The following is a 21042-nucleotide window of genomic DNA, read 5'->3' as shown; positions in this document are numbered from 1 at the left end:
TAATGAGCCTGCACAACAATGGCCTCCAATATTTTCAATAAGACACCATGTCACGTCTTGAATTACGTTTGTCAGAGGTCAAATGTCTCAATGTTGATGTGCAACCACAACAACAAGCACGAGGACAAGTGGAAATCAGAATGATGACGTCAGGAAATGAAATTGACAGTGACAGGCTCAACATCTGTTTAAATCATCTTTGGGGGAAAAAAACATCAACAGCATGCAGTAAGAAATCAGATCAGCTCGTTGCAGACTGTCTCACAGAGTGCGAGTGGAGACGCTAAGTGACACATCGGAGTAAAAAAAGCAGATGGGATGAGGTGTTCTGAACCACCAACCGCATGCGCTTAAGGGTCAGAGCAATTCTCATCCAATGTGCTTCTAAACAGCTGCAAAAACAAACTTTACCTCCGGGAGCCTCTGCGAGTTTGTGACTCTTTGACCCATCTGCTCGTCACAGCCGCACCAGCAGAGAAGAGAGCGTGGGAGCTTTTACCTTTTTATTAACACTGAACACGGTGCCTCGTGCCTCCACTGTGCCTTTTAGTATGCATTAAGGCTGAGGAGCGTGAGGTGAGCGAGCAGTGAAGAGGAGCCCAGCGGGGGAAAAAAGCCAGATGAGTCCCGAGAGGCTGGGAGATGGGCTGAATGACAATTGACTGGCTGTCAACACTCATCTGCATTCGCATATCTTTCTGGCCCGACACATTTAGCTGGCAGGCAGCCGCAGCCTTGACATATGAAGACGTAGTGTGCAGACCCGCTCGGAGCTTTGGTTTGCAAAGCTTCTGCTCTCATGCAGTATTTACTCGGGTTTCCCACTAATTGGCTTTCATTGTCAGGGAATTGTTATCCTCGCCACTAAAAGAAGGTAGAAAGCCTTTTTGTAATGGGTTCTGGTTTACAGGACAGCTGTGGCTGTGATTTAGGTACTTGCTTCGACATGCCCTTCAAATCAGCAAGCATTCGGTTGTTATGATGCAGCTTTGGAAGCAAATGAAACATGGCATCATTCTTTGAATGCTCCGTACAGCCAAGTTTAGAGTGCTACTGGGTAGGGTTACACTTTCATCACACCTATTTAAACTCCTGCCCACGTTGCACAGGCGGAATCAGCACAGCCTGTTAATCGTGGGAGCAGGACGAGGTCATAAACCTGCCGCTCAAGTCAAATATAGCAAAACTAAATATCAATCAATATTTTATATTAATAGATCAAATGACTGCGTGATGTGAAACGCGTCCCCTCATAGGGACGAACGTACAGGCCTACGTCACTGTTAACAGCATGTTTTGTGCCACAAAAATGGTTTCTGCAGGTTTAAATCTATCTTTTGAGCTGTCAGTGAGTTAGATAATTAATGATATGACAGGTAAAACAGTGGACAGCGTTATTTTAAACCTCCGAATTATGAGCGGCCCTCATCGACATCATGGATCAGTAGCAAAAGGCAGCTTAAGGCCTCTTTATCAGAGTCGTTCAAGCAAAGAGTCAATAAAACATTGCAATTAGGCTTGCTCTTTTAAAATCCAAGATGGTCTAATTGAGTGTGTATCCAAGTAGAACACCAGAATCCGCTCCAGCAAGTTTAATAACATTGATAAGCGTAATGCGTAATTATAAGCCTGAAGCTCTGAAAGGCAGAATGATGTATTCTTACCATGCAGTTGGATGAACAGCGTTGTCTTTAGGACTTGCTTCATGCTGATTGGAGGCCTTTGTGTGCAGTTTTCATTTATTTTCCTCAAGTGTCTCTTTTGAAACTGGTGATGTTGATCAGGGGCTCAACGGGAGTTTCATAATAACATCTTTATAATGTTCGTGCCACTTGTCAGAGGGCTTGCAGCGAGGAGCCGGGGATAACAGTGTGGTGCAGCACACACCACACAGAGCCATGGTCAAAAAGCAGAGCACTCAATATCTCATAGGAGTGAATTTAATGGCCACTGGTTGCTCTGGGCTCTTGACCCTCTCCAAGAGGCTCCATGTTAGTCACTCTCCAGTGCTTTCCAATTGAAACCCAGCCAGACTGGTCGTTGATGAGATTTCAACTGTCTACTCAAAGCCTGGATGACTGTGCCGCTAGCTTCAGCCATTACACTGGTGATGCTCAGTTGAGAGATACGGAAACTGGCCGCTGACATTTTAACACGTGGGAGTTTTGAAGTTCAGGGTTTTCTCACGCTTCTGTCCGCTTAGAGCGGTTTGTTGGAGATTGTTATTCAGGCAATACATTCGTTAACTCTGCTTATTTATTATAGCCCAAAACAGCAAAAATCCAAAGTGGTGGAAAGTAATGAAGTACATTTACTCCAATAAAAAGAATGGAGGTACTTGTACTTTACTTGAGTACTTCCATTCTAGGCTACTTCATGTCTCAGAGGGAAATATTGTACGTTTTACTCTGCTACATTTGACGTATTTACTAGTTTGTTTAAAGGTCATAACGTTACGTAACATATGATCGGTATATAGAGTGATTCATTGTGATGATTAAATTATAAAGTAGTAAAAATGTAATATGCTGCTAATCTAATTTAACAGAGTCTAGTTCTTAACCTCATGAATACTTTTACTTGCATAGTTTTATGGTGTGGTACTGCTGCTTTAACTTCAGAGGATGTTCATTCTGGCCCTTGTCCCTTCGTTTGCAGACTACAGTCAGCTGACTTCACCTGAAGGCACCCAACCAGACTCATTTAATGTGGATTTATATACACAAGGTGTCTTGTTAAACATATTGCACATCTAATCAAGCATGAGCACAAGAAAGCAATTTCTGCAAAGTAATGGAAAGCAGACTGTTTATATGACAGAATATTGCCACACTGCTGGCAGAGTACCGCCCAGCGCTCTAATGGGACGTTAAATCTCTTTTCAAGCATGGTTTTAAAATAAGCGGGCAGTCGCTGCTTATTTGCCCATCAACAGTTCTGCTGACTGTTAATCTGTTTTTAAAGCAGCACAGAATTGACCCGTGGAACTGCAAAGCTGCCATTATTTTTCACAGACACTTAAACTCTGTGCGTCTCCTCAGTGACATTCATTAAGTCAGCATTTCTTGACTCTGTTAACATGCTTACGGAATAGTGCGGCGCATGAGTCAGGCCTCATGTGCCTCCAGTATCACTGCGGTGGTCAACACACAGCATAACTACTGCTGTCCTGTATCGCCATCTAGTGTCTGGAAATGATCCTGGCACTAATTGCCCGGAGCGCTATGCACCAAACTGTCACATTTGCATTGTTTTTACTGTGTAAACACGACACACTGTTGCTTCAGAGGAACTTTATTCCTGAGTGTACAGTGAAGGAAGGAGAGAACCCAACTATATAAAGAAGGGAATCAAAAAATAACTGGATTATTGTAAGATCAATATAATTCATCCATCAAGAACCAAACAGTATGGAGCAGATGGAAATCAAATGCGACTTAAGTTACACACAAATGTGCAAGCAGACTCTTTCAGTTGCCAGCATCCTGACTGAATCAGAGTACTCTTATCTATTGGTTCAAATACAACATAAAATATATTTTACAAAACAGCTTTGGTGACCCATGTATATACACTTCTGAATATATATATAAAAGCGTGGAAAATGTTTAAATATTATCACTAGAGCTAAATATAAAAAGTTGATACTATTGCACAACAGCCAGGTGAGAGGTGAGGGATCACTGGAGCAGCTGTCGGCTGCTTTCAGGGTTTCCTGCGCCTTTAAAAGAAGAAATAAGTCAAATAGTGTACTGTGTTTTGCAAAGCTAATGTTATTTTCAGGCGTGATCCTTGGACAGCTTACTTGGTGATCCCGTGATGCTCAAAGCCAGGACCCATGTTTGAGCCGGCCCTCATCTCCACAGCAACAGAACACTGGCAACAAAAGACACATTAGGACCCAAATGTACTCTGAAGCATCGTGTTTACGTTAGTCTGAAAGATGCATTAGCAACAACACAGAGGCTCCGTGTGGCTTCTTCATCAAACGTCTGCCTCTGCCTGCAGTGGGGGTGCAATGTGAAGAGCCAAGAAGTGACCTGTGGTGGATTATGTCTCCACTGTAACCCAACACAGGAGTCCTCCCATAAATCCAACTATGTTCAGTTCTGCGTCAGAGTTGCATTGATTTGACTTTACCGTTTTAAATCTGCAGTTGGAGGGTATTATATTTAGTTTCAATATTTGCCTAAAGTATGTTAATTATGGCAAATCGTCTGATCATAAAAAATGTAAAGAACAAGACGTGTTCAGATCTGTTTTAGGGTTTCCAGCTTGCCTCTATACACATGCAGCAGTAGGTTCATTACAGGATCCATCTGCTTTCTAAACCAGTGGTAGTTTATTGGAGACTAATCAATATAATCATCCTACCCTCGTCTCCACATCAGTCCAAGCGCCATCTGTTCCGTCTCCACTGGCAGATGCACCTTCTGATGATTTTCTTTTACGCCTTCAGAAGCAAATGTAAAGGGACAGAGAGAAAATGTTTAAACATAGTCATAAACACCCGACTGATGTGCCGCTCCTGACCAGCTGCTACCATGGGACTGTGGTGAGCTCCTGTTTCAGGGTCTCGATGTCGGTGAACTGGACGGCCTGTCCTCCTCCTCTCGTTTTCATCACCTCACCCTGTAAAGTGAAGAAGTATGACGTAATAGATGTTTGAATTAGTTCATTCAAGTTTGTATGAAACAAAGTGAGTTAACATAGTTTTCATATTTTAAAAACAGTTGAACATTGTTGATCACCACCGGTTTGTCCCCAACATTCAATATGTAGCATTCTAAAACTGGCACAGAAAAGGCATAACATCTCAATAGCCTGCTTTCCTAAAGGCACCCGACACCAGTTATAATCGATGTGGTGCTCTATTTCAATGAATTAACCAAAGCATCAGCATCGGCTCTCTGTGGCCTGAAATGTGCCCGTCAACCAAAGTGAAAGCAGCTTTGAGCCGCATGGGCCTCGACATGTGGGACAACAAGTAGTTCCTGATTTATGTCAAAGAACATGACCTGCTATTTAGAGAACATTTACCTCGTACGAGGCCTCTGGGTTGGAAAAAGAAAACAGATTTTTGAAAAGAGAAATGACATGTTCTCACTCATTTATAACCAATGTTAAAAAAAGGGACATGGATGTGTACCAACAGTGTTTTATGGAGAAAAAAACACTCCCTGAGATTACGGTACAAGCTGAGGTTTCTTTTTAAACGTGTCTCCACTGCAAGACACTCGGCCCTGAACACGTTTTAGAATATACAGCAGACTTTGCCGTTTACAAATTGACACTTTTGATGAATGTGAAACATACACGTGAAAAAAAAACTAACTGCTCCCAAGATGTTTCTCTAACAACCTCCTCTCCGAAAAAGAAAACCAGCCAACATGAACATGCTAGCAGACCGATAATCCGCTATTTGGTTTCACTTCATCGATCTATATCTGCGGCGTACTTACCTTAATGAGTTTGGTCTGTATCTCGCCATCAGAGGCGACCTCCTGGTGTGTCAACACGTATCGGTCACACTTGGACAGGACCTTCTCACTCGGTGTAGACACCTGGATGGCGTTGGGGATGACGGGCTGCAGAACTGTACCCAAGTCCAAGCTGGACAAAGGCTTGTGGTCAACCCACTTCTCGCCGCCAGCGGAGCGAGAGCGACGGTGCAGCGGCCGCACCGGCGTCACCGTCTGCAGAGCGTGGAGGCAGTTGAAAAAGAAGAAATAAGAACATACACACTGACAAAGATACCCATCATGAGACTGGTAAATGGCTGGAGATCACTTCAGTTGTAAGAACTCAAATTTGAGGTAAACTATCAAATATTCTGCCTGAGGAGGGGGACACCTACAGTCTGATCAGAGACACTAGAAAACCTTAAGCTGCTACCTGTAGCTAACTCACTGACCCTGTAGCACCTCTCACTTAGGTCTAGATCAAAGGTAGGGGAGTTGGCCTCTTCCTCCGCTTGAACCCGAAACAGAGCAGCTCTCCTCCTGCTGCTCCGGCAGGCTGAGGACTGGGTTGTCGTGGGCGTGCTAGGGGACCGGTAGCCCTGCCTGCTGTCCTGGTCTCCCTGCTGCTCCCATGCAGACACGCAGTTCGACACCGACACAGAGCTATTGGTGCTGGGGGCGGGGCAGGCGGGCCTTGGGTTCATCTCAACCTCCTCAACTCTAGTGACACTGACTGGCCCTGGCCTGACACGGGGAGAAGCAACAGGGCACTGGGAAGCAGAGTGGACAGACTGCATTTACATGCATGCACGGTTAGATAGTTAGTACAAAGAAATCTCATAGGAATGAAATGTTACAGGTGGAATGGAGCAGCAGCAGCAGCAGCAGACACCTTTGTGAGGATTATGTTACATGTTTGTTGTCTTTTTAAAGCTGCAACATTTAGTCATTTGACGGTTTGTAAGTTTAATACTCATTTCATAATTACTCATTTGGGTTATTGTAAGAGCAAAAATGTTAAACGCGATGGTTCCAGCTTGTGGAATGGTAAAATATGTTGCTTTATTTTGTCATACATTATATTTAATAGAGTACTTTGAGGTTTGGGCTGAAGGATATATTGTGATTTTTTAATAGTTTGATATCGCACAGACCAAATGAGAAATAACCAGCAGATTAATCCACAAAATAAGTCAGTTGCATGTCTACTGTATGTAAATGTAGTTACTAAATAATAACACCCCTGAATATATTCCAATGTAGAGCTGAAACCATCACTTAATTAACATTTTTGCCTTTATAAATAATAAAGTTGCCATTTTCTATGTTTAATATTATTGTAAATTGAATATTTGGGACTAGAAATGTGAAGATTGAAGGACATGTTTCACTGTCTTGAGACTAAACATTCGAGTAGTTGAACACATGATCCATAGATTAATCAATAATTGACTGTACTTTAGAACACACAGGTGTTCATGCTGCTGCATCTACAGCCAGCACAATGGGATTAGTAATGTTAGTCCGGTGAGGAAAACAGATAAATCAATCAGGAGTTAGGCGGGAGCTCGAGATGTGCATCGTGGACGCGACATACAGGGACGGGTGAGGGCGAGGCGGATCTCTTTGCAGGGAGGCGGTCCTCTCTGGAAGGCCGCTGAGGCTGCGTCTGACGAGGTGGAGGATCGGGGCGACCTGGAGTCTTGCTCTCCGTCACGATGGCCTTGAGCTGCTTCAGCTTCTCGTCTTTCACCCAAAGCTTGTTTTGCATGTCCAGCTGCATCGCATTAACGCGTCGGTCCTGCACAGCAAGAGTTAAAGTTCAACACCACAGACTGTATACAAAGTAATCTACGACTTGCTACTGTAACAGACTAGCACACACGCGGCTACCTAATCTATCAGTCTGTGTGTTAGAGGAGCAACTCACACATTCTTTCTCCCACTTGTGCTGGGTGTCTGTGACCACGCCGTGCATGCGCTGCTCCATGCGCCTCTTGTCCGTCTGCTCCCTCTGCAGCCTCTGGTCTCTGGTTTCCAGTTCATACTTCATGGAGCGCTTGTCGTCCTCGTAAATTTTTGTCGTTTTCTGCAGGATGTCAATCTGGAACAGACGTTTCAGAAACTGAGCATCACATCGACGAAACAAACCAGCAGTCTCTGGAAGTCTGCATGTTTCCGTCTGTCACCTTGTGATCCTGCATTCTGGTCTTTTTCTCCAAGCGTTCGATCTCTGCCTTGTTGTTCTGGATGATTTTGTCCTTGTCCACCAGTTTGCCGTTTTGTTCATGAATCAAATCGTCTTTGGAAATTTGGATGCTTTCCACTTCCTGAAGCATGGACTTCATCCTGTTGGCTGAGAGAACATGAGAGCAGAGTTAGCAAAACGCTGCAAGTAACCTGAACAAGCAACGCTGAGAGGTGAGGGTCGAGCTAGGATGTCAGCAGGCACCTGCGTTGTTGTATTCGTCCATCATCAGCTGCCTGATCCTGTGTCTGTTCTGCAGAGCTTCGATCAGCCTGGGCAGGGTGATGTCATCGTGGGGGTCTGTCAGCTCACAGGACGGTAGAGAAGGGAGGCTGTGCACCAGGTGGTTTATGACACTGTGCAAGTCTAAAAGAAAGAGAGGATTAACAACTCCTCTTTTCTATTCCAAATATGATTTCTCCTATAAATCAGGCTCGTCGTACATTTGTTCCAACATGACATTCAACGAAAGATTAACCATTAACTGCATACAGTTATTGTGCAGGTTTAGCTTGTACAGTGCGTAGCTTACCTCTGTCTATCGGACCACCGCGCTCGTCCAGCTTGCGAGACAGTTCCTCTTTGAAGGCCTGGTTTCTCTGGCGGCGGCCCGGGGTGAAGCCACAGATGGGCCGGTCCACCGGCCGAGCCACTTCCACCTCCTGGGTCATCTCTGCAAACCGCATCACCAGCTGGACAAACGGAGCGCGTGGTTTGTGAGTCAACTCACGTGTTCATTCAAACAGGGACGCAGTGAAGGTGCAGCACGAACGTACCAAGGTCTCCTCGTAGTCGTCGGCTTTGGGATTGACACAGACGACCATTTTGACTTTTCCCTCGCCGTCAAAGTAGTTCTTGAACAGATGGGTTACTTTAGAGTCTCTGTAGGGGACCATCTGTGAGAGAAAACTGGCATCACCTACATGGTTCATCAGTAAATGGAATGAATTCATGTCTGTTCTGGTGACTCATACCCGGTTTGTGCCACACATCTGGTTCTCTCGAAGTATCTCAATGCACGTTCGCAGATTCAGCAGAGACTGATTAATGTTACCTGCGAGGTAAGAACGTCATTTAATCTCACGCAACCGCCGCTACAAAGAAAACTTCATTTAGATGTTTTCTTAACAGACCTGCTTCTCGTATACGTGTGCCTTCTGCCCCCGTCCTACCGGTGCGCTCACTTCCTGCCAAGTCCACCAGGCACAGCTGACTAACAGTCACCTGGTTCTTATCCTGACAAACACGATCAGAAAAAATACTCAAACGGTGCTCATAATTCATCCAAAACAGGAATCTGGGAGCAGACATTTTGGTTTCGGTTCAACTGACCTGGAGAATGTTGTCGCCATCTGCGTCGAGAGGCGCCTGAGCCAGTTTGACGATGAGCACACTGTGGGAGCGACTGGACTCTCTGTTCAGGCGAGTGTTCGCAACCTTCCTCTTCTTCTGACCTGGAACAGAATATAACTTGTCAAAACACGTTTATTCACAGAGAGCGTCTTCACATGTAATTTGAACTGCTCTTAAACTATTTGTTGTTACGTGACCAGCTCAGAGAGAAGATTAACTGAAGTCATTTCCTGGCCAGAGCCGACCCGGAGGCCAGCAATGCCAGGTCAGTCACGTCTACTATCATCAATGCAATCTGTTCCCCTGACTCTTCTTTTATTCATTTCCTTAAACGACTCTTCTGACTTCTAAAACGAAGATCGTACAACCGCTTACCTCTCCAGAACACTTGAAACGCCTCCTCGGCAGACTTCACTTCGACTTCCATACAACCGGCCACATACATGTTGTGATTCTGGTCCTCTCTGAGGAGTTTGGATTGCGGTGGTCTACGTTGAGAGCAGAAAAGTGTTACTCACTGACAACGTGGAATTTCATTTTTCATGCAACAGATGTGGAGTATCAAACATTGGGGGGGTTAATGTTGCTTGATTGCAGCCATGAAAAATAAATAATCTATGACAATCATGAAGCGCCATACAAAGCAACAGACAGCAGGTTTACATTCAGGAGCTTTGAAACAGACTACAAGCAGCTGGGGGGGGGGGACTAAATGAACACTCAACACTGGAGACGTCACCTGGAGCAGCCTGCAATCAACTTTTGGGTAGGGCTGAGATGCAAACCTCCATATTGTTTGGCCAGTGACCCTCATTTGTCTGTGGCACAGCATGCCAAAATCTGTCATTGAACGCTTGCAGACCATTTGATTTAAATTGGAATTTTGCAAAGTTGCCAATATTTTATTAAGCAACGTCCACAGTGACATCTTCAAGCAGCCTGTTCTCTCCAGTCCAACACTTTAAAATGTTCAGTTTACTATCATACGAAACAAAGAAAAAACAGCAAATGCTCTCTGTGCTGGATGTAGAGAATATTTGGCTCGACTGGTGTATTTTGTAGATCCATATTTTGTACCCAGCCTTACTGCTGGGTAACTTCTTAGATGTCCTGACAATTCGATCTGATTTATAGTACAAGAAGTTTCATCTCAAGTTTGAAAATGTCTGTTGATGAGCTTCTATTTACAAGCTGGACTGTAGATGTTTGTGTAACAGGGAGAGTTCATCTTAATTAGGCTACTAGTCTGATGATTTATGAGGATTCACTGGTCACATACATGAACTCAGTGTTCTGGCGTACAGGTGTGCCTCCACCATTCCACCTAGCAAAAAGAAAAGACGATAATTGTCTTCCAGCTACTTGTAGAGACCACTACACTTGAAATATAACATTTGAATGTCTCTGAAAGGTTCAAACATGATGTGATTAATCAGTCTTTCAATGATTGTTAATATCTGAATTATGTTCCTTTCACTTTAAACTTCCTGGACTCACTTTGGTTTGATTGCATCCTCCTGATTCTCCTCCAGGAGGTCGTAGATGTAGTTGTTGTAGATTTCTATGTAGGAGACGAAGACGCTGTAGCTGCTGTCCTCGTCCACGCCATCAGTTTGATAAGCCTCCTCTGACTTAATCATGTCAGCGATTTCAGGATCCAGCTTTTGTCTGAAATCAGAGCAGTGGCTTGCATGTTATATATCGGTTACACTGAAGCAGAACACCGGTGTTTAACAGGACTCGGACTCACCTGGAAGAGGAGGGTTTCGGAAAAGACATGTTTTCACGCTTTTGGCGCTCCAGCAGAGCATCGACTTCATTCTGCACCTCGATGCCATTTTTGTCATCAGTCTTTAAAACCTGAAAAAAAAGACAGGAGGAATTAAATTGTATAAATAAATGTACCAATTTCACAGTGTATTTAATTGTGTGGCTTAAAGAGACACTGTTTCTTAATGTTCACTCTCTTACATATCTTTTGGCGTGGTATGGTCCTATGCTGTTGAAGAGCATGTCCAGTGAGCGAGGTAGAAGTCCACCCTGTCCTGGAGAGCCAGTCATGGTGAACGTCTTCCCACTTCCTGTGACCCCGTACGTGAAGAGCAGACCTGCAACAACAAAGTAAATTTAGTGGAAGAGAATGCAGCAGATTTACTGATATTTAGTTTGAAAAAACAAGACGTTTGCTTTAGGTAAACTGTTATTTGAAAAATAAATGTGGCTTCTTCCTGGAGCTGGCCAGTCGGTTTACCATTTTTTCCATGGATGAGGTCGTCCACAAGCGGTTTGGCCACATGCTCAAACAGCTCCATCTGAGATATGGACACTCCAAAGACTTTTTTAAAGGAATACTGTGTCTGAGAAGTGAAAAAGATTGAATATTTTAGGTGAAATACATTGATGCGTTTAAAAACAGTGGATAAGATTGATCATGCTTTGGCTAAACAGACAATACAAAGAAAAAGCAGACTACCACCCGCTATATTCTTTTAAATTAAACAGCCACATGATCATGACAAATAAAGATAGATATATAGATACTTTATTCATCTCCAGGGGGGAATTTGTTGCAAAGGATAAAGACATAATACCTCTGTTATTACCCTTAAAAGTACTCCCAAAACTACTTGTAGTATATACATTACCTCTTTGTACTCTCCATTGCGGTTGGTTTTAAAGCCTTCAGGAGCGTGCAGCTGGATGGTGCTGCTGCTGATCACCTCAATGCAGCACTCCTCGTCCTCCGCACCCAGAGGTCGTACACGACAGTACACCTGAGCACAAGTAAAGTCACGAGTAAAGTCGCGAGTGTATGGTGGGGAAAATATCAGCTTAATAACTAACCATTAGTAACAAGCCAAACATTCACACATCACATTCCAAACGCATTGAATGCTAACGCTACTCTTAAACACACAGTGACACTCACCCCAACCGGGTCTTTCTGGGTACTGGACGGCTTCTTATGAGGCCTGCGGGGGGTTCTGCCCTTCCTGAAAAATAATCACGTTTCATTAGCGTGAACAAAGCTCCGGGCTAGACGGCGTATTAGCCTCCAGCTAACGTAACGGCTAAGCTAACAACTAGCTAAGTAACTGTTGGGTAGTTTGGATTCAGTCGACAACACGTAACTTAAACCGTTTCACGACATTCTTCCTCAGCAGCATACTTGAAGGTATTTTACTTTAAACGCAGTTATTTCAAATGCATCTACTTACGCTTGTCTGATCATTGTTACTCGCTGCTTCTTCTTCTTGAGTTTCTTTTTTCTCCTTCTTGTTCCGACAAAGTTTGAAAATTCCCTCCGCCTCTAATCAGAGCACTTTTTTTCAAAACGAGCCGACAGCAGCCAATCAGATTTCACAACAAGTGACCACGTGTTTCCGCCTCACGAGCCTTAAGTGGAAACAACCGACATGTGAAATGTGTGACATGGTGTCAGATAAACCGACACTAGCACGTAGAAACCACGCAGACGAAAATAAACAGCAGGTTAGGTAATATTTTATAACACTGTAATGTTTAGTATTACATTGTATTGTTTGCTTTGGTTTTTTAAATTATTTTATTTTATTTCTACAGACTACTGTTAAACTAGATCCCCTCTCTACATCCTCCAGTACGGTAGGTGGCGGTATGCATCTTAAAATATGTATATCACTCCGCCAATAAATGCGAAGAACAAACACCTCCCATCCACCAGCTGTAACCACACACACGTTACAAAACAAAACACTGTCGTGCAGCTCACGTGCACTGCTGCCTCATGCAAACACCAGGAGCTCCTGCTCTTAAACTGCGCCATTAAACACTGAACACCACAGGTAGGCAGTCTGTTTTAACCCCATTGAGGCTGCTAGAAGTGTCGATGCAAATCCTCCGTGTTGTGCAATAATAACCTTTTTATTTTTTAAAGGGGAACAAATGAAAACAAGACAAACGAAGTCCGCAGATGCACCTGAGCCAAAGGCTGAACTGAAGAAAAGAACTGGGGGAAGTTCTGGTCCCACACCCTCCAGAAAACGACGGGACAGAAAAGATGGAGAAACATCCAAACAAGGTGTGCAGAACCGACAGCTTCAGCACACTCCAAGTGAAAAGTTGTGGTCATGACAGTTGATTGGTCTTGCAGGTCCTCCGGTTAAGTCCGCAAGAGTTCAGAAGAGAGGAGGGTATGGGAGCATCCTGCACTACATTTACAAGAGCACTCTGGGACAAAGTCTTCACTCACAGATGAGACAGGTTCTCCAAATGCATATCAATCTATTGACATGTGTGCATGCTTTTTCTGTGAAGTAGAAACATATCTTCATGACCAGATTAACTCGCCAGGTTTGCAGTTTCTCATTTAGCTCCATTGTCTCCTCTTCCAGTGTCTGCAGGGACCTTTTGTCCGCTCGCTGTGGTCCTATCATGTCCACCGTGCCACCAGCCCCTTCCGCCAGAGCGTCACCTGTCTGGAGTGGCACCCCACCCATCCCACCACTCTCATCCTAAAATGTGAATAGACACTGTATAAGGAATTCAAAAGGTGTGTATTTTTTATTATTAATGCCTTTTGTTCTGTTTTGATGTTGTAGATTTTCAGTGACAAGTTGCACAAAGCCGAAGTGACCCATGCAGAGTTCAACTCCTGCTGTGATTGGTTGTTGGCAACGGCCTCAGTCGACCACACCGTGAAACTCTGGGACCTGAGAAACCTCAAAGACAAGAAGAGCTTCCTCCATGAGATGCCTCACAAGGAAGCCGTCAACTCAGGTAACACTCTCGTGCAAGCAACTCTTTCTTTACATTTGTTTTTTAGAATGTTCTGCAATATTTGTGCAATATTCCTAATATACATATAGTTGTGAAGCACTACAGTTGTTATGGGCAGGTTGTAAACAAGAAGATCTAGATTGTTTTGTTAAGCTGGTGCTGTCGTCTCCTCGCAGCCTATTTCAACCCGTTGGACTGCTCCAAGCTGCTCACCACGGATCAGTACGACCAGATCCGGGTCTACTCGTCTCCTGATTGGTCGAAGCCTCAGCATATCATCCAACATCCACACAGACAGTATCAGCATCTCACACACATCAAGGTTTGTTTATTCTCTAGATGTGTATGTGTCCTGTAACTTATCCTGAGGGGTCGTGTGGGTAATACTGGACCAGGGGGAATCAATATCTGGTGTTAGGATACCTTTTGTGAATGCTGTTGTTATTTGTCTGTAGGCCACATGGCACCCTTTCTATGACCTCATCGTGGCGGGGCGGTTCCCTCATGGCCGGGTTTGCCCCGGAGATCAGAGGACCATCGACGTCTTCGATGCCAACACAGCCAAGCTTGTGTGTCAGCTGCAGGATCCCCGTGCTCCAGAAATCAAATCTGTGAGCGTGTTCTTTAAAACACCGGAAACACCTTTTTGAATGGTTTAGTTATTAACACTGATATCTATTTATTTACAGATCAACAAATTCAATCCAATGGGCGACATGATTGGATCTGGAATGGGTGAGTTTTTCTAAACGCACATTTCTGATAGATTGCGTAATTTGATCAAAGCAGTTCATTGAATAGAGGTCAAAGTGTGTCACTTGAGCTGCTTAATGTTTACTCACAGGTCTGACGGCGCTGGTGTGGGATAGATTGATCATTGATCGGGGATGAGCGCAGAGACACCTCGACCTCGGTGGACGGCTTAAGAGGCCAGCAGAGGAGTCGGCAGCGCTCCAGCAGGGACAAGAGAGCTCCTGCTGTGGCTGCAAAGCTCAAGAAGAAACTGGCTTCTCTGGAAAAACAAGACAGAGTACACCAAACAAAAACAGACGAGGAAGAAGTGAACTGTGGATCTTAAAAGCTCACGTGTAAAGTGTTTTTCTACTGTTCTATCATAAAGATTATTGTGTTTCATACACCATTGGCTTCTTTGTTTCACCAATCTTCAACCACATGCGTTATTATGAATACACATTACAGGAGGATTCGGGGCAATTGATTTATTGCATCTTTATCTCGTACAGAAGGGCAGTTTGGGTATCATGCATAACTGAAGAGATAGCTTCCACGTAGTTCATAGACCGTGACATTTGCCAGCTGGAGGAGCACTTCACTCCAGGCCGTCTGTTCCTCTTTTCTCTCCTGGTGCCGGGCTTGATGGGTGGAGTACACCGTGCTCAGGACGAGATTGTCAAACTGGTCCTGAGTCAGTGGCCGTCTCGTCCTTTGACCCTCCAGTGTGGTCACCGTGTGCAGCATGGAGCTCAGACTTCTGGGAAAGTTGTCATTGATCTGAGACAGAAAAGCCCGCCCCTGCCTCATCGATGCCATCTCCTCGTCGAGCAGGACGATGTTGTGGTTCACGTCGATCTCCACCCCGCCCAGCAACAACTGCACAAGGGATAGAAAAAAATGAATATGCATCACTAACTGCAAGTAAAACATGGCACAATATTTGATTTAGTGGACATCTATTAACTCTAAAATAAAGAAAGTACCTCAAACATCAGGTTTGCATCAGAGACAGATGAGACAGTTTTTTGAGAAGTTCGACTTCTGCCTGCAGCCACATCTAAAGGAGAAAATACTGAAGTTTAACTAACATAATTGAAATACAGAGAAAGTGTAAGTGGCTGTAATCACTGACACCTGTCGTTTAGTGCATATTGATCAGTGCATGCAGTATCATTATATAACAACCTAAAATAGTCTGTCCTCATCACAGTCATGTTAGAATATCTTCTGTCTACTTACCTTGTAGAACAAACAAAAGCCATAAAATTACCCAAAAGGAGATTAGAAGTTGTATTTTTATATTCATTCTTCTTTTGATTATTGCTAAAAAAGTAAAACACTGCACCCTCCTCCCATGAGAACTTTTGTGAATGCAGGCAGGAGCAGCTCAGCCTGAATACCGTTCATTTTTCCACCTCGGAAAAATGGGACCCAAAGCCAGATGGCTGTGATGCAGAACAGAGAGCAATATCTTTTAAATCCTGGATTTTCATCAGTATCAGTATGCAGAACTTTGAGCTAGCGGGACGTGAAGTTCACAGAGACAACTAACCTTTTCAGCCTTTAATCTGCCTAAATGAAGTGCAAACGTATAAGCTTTTAATTGAATGATGCATTTCCCAGTATATTCATGTTGAACAATATAAAACAAAAGACAAATAAAGGAAGTCAGTATCAGTTAACGGTCAAATTTCTTTATTTTTATTTTTATTTGACTGTGTCCCATTAAGATCAAAGATCTATTTTTCAAGGGAGACCTGGCCAAGAATAGCAGCAATGCAGTTTCAACAATGAACATAAAAGCACACCGATTTGAGTAACATTAAAATGATTGGATAAAAGTCAAACATTTGCACACTGAAAGCCTGCGCTCAGTGGATTTCACCAAAGTTTGAGACTCATTCAGGGTATTTTGAAGCTTAATATCAGTCTGTAAATGTTTCCATGCAGTAGCAGGTGAAGAAAATGCAACAAAGTTTTATTTCCAAATTTTGTTCTGACTTTTGGAACAACAAATGGACGTTTTTAAATACAATACAACAGGGTGAAACCATATCTGAAAAAAATAACCACAGAAATCCTGAAACAAAATACTGGGTAAATGTAATTTGAGATTTTAAAGCACACCTCTTTGGCTTTCTGCTTAGTTGGATAAGACACATATTTAATATAACCTTCAAGCCTCATGCTGTTGGTGAAGATTATATACAGTGCATGCTGTAAGAAAGGCATGATGTTTCCCACAACATGTCATGGAATCACTAACTATGTAACTAATTAAGTCATCAATTAACTTTCCACTATACATAGATTAACAAATGTGCCCCTGGGGATGAATAAAGTATCTATCTATCTATCTATCTATCTATCTATCTATCTATCTATCTATCTATCTATCTATCTATCTATCTATCTATCTATCTATCTAGATGACTGTTGTCACTTTAAATTACTTATTTAGTAGAATTGACCAATTATATCTTGTGAGCTGATTGTCTTTTTTTCTACACCAAAGAGTTTTTCCAAAATGACAGTTGTAGTAACGCAGCTCCACCACATGGGGGCAGCAGCTCCAGTTGACACCAGCTCATGTCTCATGTCTGGCCGATGAAACAGTTTATTTACTTCCGGTGAAGAGTTCAGCTGCTCTTGAATAATAAAGTAGTGGAAACAAAGGTAACCACGATTTTTTATTTGTCATTTTTAAAGTGTTACGACTCTTTTGTCTCATGTTCAGTCCTAATTTCAACTGTACCTCCACGATATCGTGGTTGATTTGTGACTGGGGGGAACGTTAGCCAGCTAGCTAGCTGCTGTAGGTGCTAACTATGTTCTAGCTAATGAGAACAACAAAGCTTGCGTTAGCTCCTCGTGCACTAGACTCTTATCTGTGGATGAATCATTGGCATTAAACACCTGTAATATCAGCTCATTTAATAGCAGTATAACTAAGCTTTGGATCAGATCTTTCTGTGGTTTACATACTAAATGCGACATACAGTCATCACATCAACTATTGAACGAATGCAATCTAATACTTACATCAGTCCTGCAATAATCCTTCCTTATGATGGTTATAATGTGGATTGTGTTGTTGTTTGAACTGTATCAGAGAGGTGTTTATTCATCTTAAAGGGGATTTTGGAGGCTGCATTTGTATTGTATTGTTATGTGTCTAATATTTCGTTTATTTAAGTTTAAATAAATGGGGTGGATACACGATTAAAAACACCTTTCAAGATAATGGAACACAATTTAAGAGAACCACACACTACAGGCCCAAACATTTCCATAAAAGGAATCGCTAAAGACCAACAACAAGTTTGTTTGTTAAGTACATAAACTAGTCACTATCTATCTTATCTATTTATGTAAAAAAAAATATATTATTGGCCATCATATTTACACTCCAATATCGTCATCTGAGTCACATTGGACTGTCAGGACAGCTCTAGAAAGATGTCATCAACAACTGAACATTATAACCTTAATAAAGACGGGCATTTGTTTTTGTTTTAACTTGACATATCTTTTAAAATGGCAACTCAGCGTAAATGGATGCTATGTTGTTTGGTGACTTTGTCAGGCGAGCAGCAAAGATGGAGTCCAGCGAGGAGGGGGGCCTCAGCGTCGGGGGCTCTGTGGGAGACGAGAACTACTTCCTGGGATACACCTTCACTGATCGCTCCCACTCCAGCCGGGTGGTGAAGAGCATCATGGACCTGTGTCTGGAGGACGGCCTGTTCGCTGATGTCACCGTCAGCGTGGATAGCAAAGAGTTCAACCTGCACCGGCTGGTGCTTTCGGCACAGAGCAGTTTCTTCCGCTCCATGTTCACCTCCAACCTCAAAGAGTCCCACAACCGCTCTATTGAACTGAAGGATGTCAGCGCCACCGTCTTTCAGCTGCTGGTCGACTACATCTATCACGGCACAATTAAATTGAGGGTGGAGGAGCTTCAGGACACGTATGAGATGGCCGATATGTACCAGCTCACCGCACTGTTTGAGGAATGTTCCCGCTTCCTCTCACGGACAGTAGAGGTCAAGAACTGCCTTCAGGTGACTCACTGTGACTCACACGTCTCTGCCACCTCAGCATAATTGTGTAGTATCACTTTGCTGATGACCTGTTTTTGTCCAGGTGATGTGGCTTGCAGACAGACACAGTGACCAGGAGTTGTATACTGCAGCAAAGCATTGTGCTAAAATCCACCTGACGCAGCTGCATCAGACGGAGGAATTTCTTAATCTGCCTCTCTGTCTGCTCCTGGACATCCTCAAAGGTATCACCCACGGCTGTCGTATCACTATATGCCAATGTGCTGTCTTATTTACATTACTGCTAGCCAAATTATGATAGCTCGCGGTGATGAAACATGCGGGAACAGTTAAAGAAAACACATTTCATGAATGTGACTCCCTAAGCTTTGTGTTTGTGTTCAGATGGAGTTCCGAGCTCCCAGAATCCAACAGTGGCCATCCAGTTGTGGATAAATCACAACAAGGTGGAGAGAGAGGAGTTTTCTTGTATCCTCCAAGAAAATCTCAAGGTAACGTTCTTTCGTCTGAGAGTGCTCTCATTTGATTTCTGTTGTGTTTATTTGTTTGTCTGATGTGTCTTTTGTGTGTCTACAGGAGATCGGTGAGAACGTCCACATTTACCTGATCGGTAAAGAGGAGGCGCGGACTCACTCCCTGGCGGTGTCGCTCCACTGCGACGAGGACGACGCCATCAGCGTGAGCGGCCAGAACAGTTTATGCCATCAGATCACTGCAGCCTGTAAACACGGAGGCGACCTGTATGTGGTGGGGGGGTCCATTCCTCGCCGCATGTGGAAGTGCAACATGCATACCATGGACTGGGAGCGCTGCGCCCCACTGCCCAGAGACCGCCTCCATCACACCATGGTCTCTGTCTCTGCAGAGGACGCTATCTACTCACTAGGAGGTAAGACATTGCAGGACACACTCTCAAACGCCGTCATCTACTACACAGTGAAGGACAACATGTGGACAGAGACCAGCCAGCTGGACACTGCCGTGTCCGGGGCTGCTGGTGTGAACCTGGGAGGTACCATCTACCTGCTCGGGGGGGAGGAGAACGACATGGACTATTTTACGAAGCCATCTCGACTGATTCAGTGCTTTGACACCGCCTCCCAGAAGTGCCAGATCAAACCGTACATGCTGCCGTTCGCGGGCTGCATGCACGCGGCGGTCCACATGGACGTGATCTTCGTTGTGGCCGAGGGAGACTCCCTGGTGTGCTACAACCCTCTGCTGGAGAGCTTCACCCGCCTGCGCTTCCCCGAGGTGTGGAGCTGCGTTCCGTCACTGTGGAAGGTTGCCAGCTGTAATGGCTGCATATACGTCTTCAGGGACAAATGCAAGAAAGGGGAGGCAAACACGTTAAAGTTCAACCCGGCCACTTCTGTCGTCTCCGTTATCAGAGGTATGAAGATCCTCCTCACAAACTGGCAGTTTGTTTTGGCCTGAACTGTCCTCTGGATGTTCATACTGTGGTCGCCGCCACGGACAATCAGGGAAGACTGTTGGATAACTTGCCATGACTTCACCGCTCAGACATCCGGGGAGGAGATCTGCTCTAAATGTATTTACTCAACTGGTTTCTGTTTCACTCATTCCATTCTGACTTCAACCTCAGACCAGTAGAAATAGTTCAGCGGGTTTTTTTTCTTTCACTTGCTTGTGTTGTTCCTGTGAGTCTCGTCGTTGATCCCTTTAGCTTAGAAGTCACGTGACTTGTAGGGACGCTGTAACGAGTGATGAACTAATCGACATTGTTTCCTGTGCGACAGATTGGTTGTTGACACGCATGCACAACTTCAGCTTGAAACTTTACTGAAACATAAAACATTCTTCGGTATATTGTACGTTATTAAGTGTATCATGATGTTGTGGGTTAAATATTCTCAGACGTCAAGTTTGAAGTCAATCGTGCATAAAGATGATAACTGAGGATGTTTTCCAAAATTTTTCACAGTTTCTTGTCTTGAAATTGTACTTTTTGATGTACATGTTCAAGTTAAACTGTTGACAGAAATGTCAAATATATTGCTGTATCTACAATATGTCACTGTTTCTTCTCATATTCATGGCTCTTTAGCCTTTCTGCATGAACTCTCTCACTGTTAACACCATGTTTATTACCAGGGACTGAGGATCTTTCATTCTTGCAATTATACAGCGATGCATTTAGTGCACTTTGTTGCTGTGTAGCTAATGAAAGCTTTGCCTCAACAACGACATAACGCCGAACAGTGTTTGTCTTTGGATCGGAAATGCATCTTGTGAATGGCGAGGTGGTAAAGGTGCCTGTTTTTGTCCTTGGGGGGGAGGGGGGGAGTTGAAGGAGAGAAAGCTACTACAGAGAGGGCTAAACTTTGATCCCATTGATGTGTTGCAGGAGGCTGTGCAGCTGAAACCCAAGCCCAGTAACATGTCAGACTTTGTGAACTATTCT

General features: G+C 43.9%; 4 protein-coding genes across 5 annotated transcripts; 2 read left to right on the top strand and 2 right to left on the bottom strand.

Annotated features, from left to right (window-relative positions):
- Positions 1–3278: 3278 nt before the first annotated feature.
- kif23 (kinesin family member 23) lies at positions 3279–12342 on the bottom strand. Of its 2 annotated transcripts, XM_079280435.1 has the most exons (22): positions 12282–12342; positions 11993–12056; positions 11709–11837; positions 11315–11420; positions 11035–11171; positions 10814–10923; positions 10561–10731; positions 9439–9551; positions 9043–9164; positions 8844–8946; positions 8685–8764; positions 8487–8606; positions 8243–8402; positions 7915–8076; positions 7652–7818; positions 7393–7566; positions 7060–7263; positions 5463–5696; positions 4544–4632; positions 4375–4453; positions 3806–3876; positions 3279–3721 (listed from the first exon to the last, which is right to left on the bottom strand). In XM_079280435.1, the coding sequence occupies exons 1-22, from the start codon at positions 12293–12295 to the stop codon at positions 3706–3708; spliced, it is 2625 nt and encodes an 874-aa protein (XP_079136561.1). In that variant the 5' UTR covers positions 12296–12342; the 3' UTR covers positions 3279–3705. The 2 variants fall into 2 exon arrangements, with proteins under 2 accessions (XP_079136561.1, XP_079136562.1); XM_079280436.1 differs by lacking the exon at positions 8685–8764 and having other exon boundaries at positions 8487–8509.
- A 431-nt stretch (positions 12343–12773) lies between these two features.
- ddb2 (damage-specific DNA binding protein 2) lies at positions 12774–14885 on the top strand (the record flags this gene model as incomplete). Its single annotated transcript, XM_079277753.1, is given in 11 exon segments — positions 12774–12887; positions 12980–13123; positions 13196–13305; positions 13437–13559; positions 13644–13821; positions 13998–14143; positions 14277–14432; positions 14511–14556; positions 14666–14705; positions 14707–14841; positions 14843–14885. Coding segments are annotated over 10 exon segments (1113 nt in total). The 5' UTR covers positions 12774–12887; positions 12980–12987.
- A 196-nt stretch (positions 14886–15081) lies between these two features.
- On the bottom strand, positions 15082–17154 carry LOC306783929 (protein FAM180B; the record flags this gene model as incomplete). The annotated part of the gene is made up of 4 exons (XM_079277752.1): positions 15082–15432; positions 15540–15613; positions 15796–15917; positions 17111–17154. 4 exons carry the CDS (start codon positions 17152–17154, stop codon positions 15082–15084), a joined length of 591 nt encoding a protein of 196 aa, XP_079133878.1.
- Positions 17155–17197: 43 nt separating this feature from the next.
- kbtbd4 (kelch repeat and BTB (POZ) domain containing 4) lies at positions 17198–20513 on the top strand. Its single transcript, XM_079267003.1, has 5 exons — positions 17198–17232; positions 18143–18617; positions 18700–18841; positions 19002–19108; positions 19194–20513. Exons 2-5 carry the CDS (start codon positions 18156–18158, stop codon positions 20052–20054), a joined length of 1572 nt encoding a protein of 523 aa, XP_079123129.1. The 5' UTR covers positions 17198–17232; positions 18143–18155; the 3' UTR covers positions 20055–20513.
- The last annotated feature ends 529 nt before the right edge of the window (positions 20514–21042 follow it).

This window comes from Melanostigma gelatinosum (genome assembly GCF_949748355.1).
Source record: "Melanostigma gelatinosum genome assembly, chromosome: 1".
Classification (NCBI taxonomy): Eukaryota; Metazoa; Chordata; class Actinopteri; order Perciformes; family Zoarcidae; genus Melanostigma; species Melanostigma gelatinosum.
Note: the sequence above shows the minus strand (reverse complement) of the source record. Positions and strands in the feature narration are given on the sequence as shown.

Bases quoted from the DNA above. Each gene is read 5' to 3' on its own strand.
- kif23 (XM_079280435.1), bottom strand. The intron at 9,552-10,560 runs GTGAGTCCAGGA...CTCTCAACGTAG, and splicing joins GAGGATGCAATCAAACCAAA to ACCACCGCAATCCAAACTCC. The intron at 8,403-8,486 runs GTACGTTCGTGC...CCGTTTGTCCAG, and splicing joins ACGACTACGAGGAGACCTTG to CTGGTGATGCGGTTTGCAGA.
- kbtbd4 (XM_079267003.1), top strand. From the start codon at position 18,156: ATGGAGTCCAGCGAGGAGGGGGGCCTCAGCGTCGGGGGCTCTGTGGGA. The intron at 18,842-19,001 runs GTATCACCCACG...GTTTGTGTTCAG, and splicing joins GCTCCTGGACATCCTCAAAG to ATGGAGTTCCGAGCTCCCAG. The intron at 19,109-19,193 runs GTAACGTTCTTT...GTGTGTCTACAG, and splicing joins TCCTCCAAGAAAATCTCAAG to GAGATCGGTGAGAACGTCCA.